We start from the raw sequence: 4,535 nt of genomic DNA on the forward strand, positions 1-4,535 counted from the left end.
TCTATCAGCTGTACATGCCATGACAGCAACTACGTTTTTGAGAGCTTTGTCAGAGACAACACTCCAAATCAAGAGATTAACAACCCGAGCAACGGCAAGTCAGGCGGAGGTAAGAATGGAGGTCATTGCCCGAGCAACCATCACTGCCAAGACCGCTGGAACCCCCACACATGCAAGTGCGAGGGCAAGTGGTGCGGGAACCATGACCCTCGCTGCAAAGACTGGAACTGGGGGCACTGCAAGTGCAACTCTCAGGGCCAATGTCCGCACAATCATCACTGCCAAGACCGCTGGAACCCCCACACATGCAAGTGCGAGGGCAAGTGGTGCGAGAACCATGACCCTCGCTGCAACAACTGGAACTGGAAGACATGCTCATGCAGTCACAGAGGGCTGGTGTAAATTCTCAATTTGGAAGGGAAGGCAATCACTGCGGAACGCACTTCAATTTTTAAGCTGCTCACTCGTGTAACGGATGTACCATTATTTCTATTTTTGAAACATCAGTAATTTCATAGCTATCTTCCAGTGTATTCCCAATCATGACATAAGGAAGGGGTAATATGCGAGCTCTATAGAATTCATCTCACTGTCTATGTGTGAGGGTTGGTTCAATGTGCGCGGATGTGACATCATCATTACCACAGCCAGCTCGGGCGGGATTCTTCCCATCAGTTTCCACTGAAAGGACTAAGCAATGTAGCATGCTTGACATCAATTTGCTGGTGAATGCTGCACTGAAAGAAGATAGTGGGCTGTCGAGTGGAGTTGTTCCCAGAAGTTGGATGAAGGAAGAGGGACGTTTAGCTGGTCCGCGGGGCAGGTGGTGTTTGTGGTCACATAAACCGATCAAATTTCAGAGTTAATCATCATCCATTCGTCGCACGCCCCAGTGAGGAGTGTTCCCTCAATAAGAAATGGTAGACAGGTCTGCCTAGCTGTGACAAATAAAATCCGTCATTATGGAAAATTCTTCTTAGGGGCTGCAAAGCAGCACTAAGATGAAGTCTCGATATTTGGCGTGAGAGAGATATCCCGCTTGCAGCCGAGCCCGACCGTTCTCAAGAAAAGACCTGCACTGGGAACGAATAGAAAACAGCTAATCATCCGAGTCGAACGTCTTTCCAAACCATGGGAGTTTGATTAAGGTTCGGCCAGTGGGGCCGTGAGATTTCAATCTCGGGTCAGTCGAACCGTCGTCTAAATGTCAAGCATGTCTCCTTGTCAGTATAGGTTCACGCAAAGGCACTGATCAAGGGGACCGGGGAGGAGGGGTGCTGATATGAATCGTTACGAGAAGAAGAAGCCATAGGCGCGTTCTGCACGGCACTTGTCCCTCCAGTAAGTTGGTCATTGGAAATGATTCTTCTCTCATGCTAGGGGACCGCTTCAGATGCCAGGGCATTGGCTAGTTATGTTTTTCCCAGAAGGGGGCAGTGTAGTGGTGCCCAGAAAGCTTTTGAGGAATGGGAAGGTCATCCGTGGGCAACCGTGCAAGGGCTCACAGGCCAGCAAGGATGCCAAGAAAATTTGGACCTTCTTTTCCAAAAATCTTGAATGATAAGGGAGGGCATGTGATGATCGTAATGCTAAACACGAAGAATGCAAGAACTCTATCCAGGATGATTCCCCACCCCGACGCCTGATTATATGGAAGTAGCACAGCCTCGATGAGTAGCAAAGCTACAATACCGAAGAACACTAAATTTTACTACGTACGCCAAGAGCTAGGAGACGAAGGCGAGCTCAGCCAAATTGGGCAAACATAAGGGTGAGGTGGGCTTTCTCTACAGGCAAATTGGCGCTCATGGGGCTTGGTGCGGATATCTTGTACTTTTCTCTCTGAATTTAGCTGTATCCAGAACGTTCAGTCTCTGTATGTCAGGTCCTATCGACTTGGGACTTGAAACTGCCTGCACGATGCCAACCTAGATGTGACCGATTTGGGGCTTGCAGCCATGTTTATGGGTGGCGAAGAACTTCGACTGCGCCTCGATCTAGAGGCCCCATAACCTTGCAAGCTCGGGAAGCCCCGTAAACTTTGTATTGTTATAGGCCAAGGGGAGAGCAATTATGCACTTGGTGCTCTCCCAAGCAATGGGAGGCGAGGCGGATATGTGTCAATTGCGTCATGGGTTCTGAGCTCTGGTTCATGCGACGCAGGTACTGGAGGTCGCCTTTCCCAAAGTGAGCGGCAAGGTCATCGGCGTCACGAACCACCAATAAACTGGCCGTTCATAGAATGACCAGTATTTGCGGGGATGTGAACTGACACATACCCAGAGGCACGGATCATTTGCTGTATCATTTTGCATCTGCTGTAGTGACGTTCGGCACAATGTTCACTGTAATCTGAGTATCTGCGAGGACATACCGACCACTACTCAAAATAATGTATGCTCTACAATAATTTAATGAACCATGGTGGCGGGTGTGCAGCACCTTGAAAAATCGCCATACCATAACTCAAGATCAATCTCACTTGATATAGTTAGATCGGAAGAGAACCCTATGCCTTTTTCTTTGCTTGTTTCGTTGAGACTGCTGCGCGGCTGCCTCTAGATGCAGCTCCTACTCGCACTGGAACCGCTTAATTTATGTCCGAGTTACTTCCCAGTGTAACCAACTGCGCTATGATTGGTCGAGGGGATTTAAGGAAGTGAGCACTACACCAGGTGATTGGAGGATACTTGATCTGTGATTAGAGTTCCGAAAGGAATAAAGGAATGCGAATATGCCTGTTATCCATATTCGCATCATTTTATTCATATTTTTCATATTCCCTTTGGTGTTAACCGTATCCGGTTTAGATGTAATATATATTACACCATGTCATATCCGCAGTTGCTTCTACTGAGTCGGGAGTCTATCCTTGGTTTATTAGCAAGTAGTCTTTTCTAACGGATGGGTTCCATACCTGAACCATGTCAGAGAGTTGCAACAAGTGCCTGGCCCCTGCTTCATTCTTCTACGGCTTCCGGTACTATAGTAACAATTAATGTACAATGGGCACTTAACCAGTTTATTGAGCTACAAGGATCAGCTCATCATAACTGGCCTAGCCTTCCTGGCAAATAGCTAGTTGACTATCCAGGCGCTTAATCATCTTCTCCGTATCTCTATGGGATGAAGCTGCGGCCACGGTATCCCGAAGCGTCTTTTCCAATTTCGGCGAGATCGGCTCTTCGTCTCTTGGTCTCTTCCCCCGAAGTTTGGACAGGGATTTCGAGTTTGGGATTTGCTGACGTATGCGAAGTCTGTAGCTTTGAGGGGTCTTCATCATGCAAACAAACCCAATCACATGCACTAGCGTAGATATCCCGTAGTACAGACGGTGCAATGTCAACCAACGGCCTTTCTTCGGCGTCTTTGGCGTCCTGGTTCCCCCGACGACGGGGTCTAATCACATTGGCCAGATCGACTGCTTCGAGCGCAACCCTGTGACTCGAGTACACCACGCGGTGAGCCATCGCCTTGGCGCGAATTGAGGCTCTGTCCTCAAAGCCATACCGGGCGACACAATCGTCGATTTGCAAGTAGCAATTGATTTCAAGAGCCCACAAAATTGCACGGCGGACAGGAATCTGCCTGCTAGCAGGTATGGGAGTAGATTACCTAACGGCGCGGTGTTCCACTGGGGACTCAGCCCCTCTGCCCACTGGTCGCCGCAAATCCGAGGGCCCCAGTCAGTACATTGATTTTGATACAGCATTTGCCATAATGTCGAATTCTGGTCCTGCATGCGCCGAGCCGCCTGGAGGCTCTCGTGTTATGGATACTCCCGCGGCACTGTTGCATCCGTAGCAAACTTCTCTGCCAGTTCGTCCCCAAACCACCATCACGTCATTCAGGGCTAAACTACTGTGGTATACCAAGCAGGTCTGGATACCCAGGTTCTACCTGATTTTGACCGTACTATTGCGGTCTCGACACCGTTACAGGCTTAGAAAAGCAAACAAGAGAGCGAAGAGATAGCCCGCGTCGTCACCACTAGCCCAGTCGCGCTTGCACAGGATTTTATCCTTCAAGCTATCGTGGTTTCGACTCGTTTGAGGATCACTACGGTCTCCAACAGCAGCCTATCGCGGTGCATACCTCCGCCACCACCCCACCAAACAAAATTTCGTTCACACCGGAGGCAGATTATTAGCCCAGCCGATGGAAGTATTTGGGTTCCCCTGACCCTCAACTAGCTGGGTGGGCAGTATTTGTCGATGATATTTCCTAGTCGACGCGCACAGCGAAGCATCAAGAAAGTGAAATTCCAGCGTGTTTGAACATCATGCAACGGAAACAGCCGTGTAGCGCCTGATTGAAGGCATAAAAATGCATGTCCCCGTTGAAGGCTTGCGTTGACGAAAACCGCAAATGGTCGAATCTATATTGATGGGAGATTCCTAAATGGACCCTATTCTTTTGACGAATGGAACGCCCTGCACTTGTCTAACCCTAACTAGTAAGGCATCGTAAGTGTATTTCACTACACATGCAAAAAGCATGAATTTCTTAGTATTCCTACCTCACCTTCAATTTCT

The 4,535-nt window shown here is 48.8% G+C and overlaps 2 protein-coding genes across 2 annotated transcripts; one reads left to right on the forward strand and one right to left on the reverse strand.

The window, feature by feature from the left end:
- Positions 1 to 115: 115 nt before the first annotated feature.
- PENARI_c167G04394 (uncharacterized protein) lies at positions 116 to 472 on the forward strand (the record flags this gene model as incomplete). Its single annotated transcript, XM_022638068.1, has 1 exon — positions 116 to 472. The coding sequence occupies one exon, from the start codon at positions 116 to 118 to the stop codon at positions 470 to 472; it is 357 nt and encodes a 118-aa protein (XP_022482075.1).
- Positions 473 to 3,119: 2,647 nt separating this feature from the next.
- PENARI_c167G04322 (uncharacterized protein) lies at positions 3,120 to 3,470 on the reverse strand (the record flags this gene model as incomplete). The annotated part of the gene is made up of 1 exon (XM_022638067.1): positions 3,120 to 3,470. The coding sequence occupies one exon, from the start codon at positions 3,468 to 3,470 to the stop codon at positions 3,120 to 3,122; it is 351 nt and encodes a 116-aa protein (XP_022482077.1).
- Between the last annotated feature and the right edge of the window lie 1,065 nt (positions 3,471 to 4,535).

Source organism: Penicillium arizonense (assembly GCF_001773325.1).
Source record: "Penicillium arizonense strain CBS 141311 chromosome Unknown PENARI_contig167, whole genome shotgun sequence".
Taxonomy (NCBI): domain Eukaryota; kingdom Fungi; phylum Ascomycota; class Eurotiomycetes; order Eurotiales; family Aspergillaceae; genus Penicillium; species Penicillium arizonense.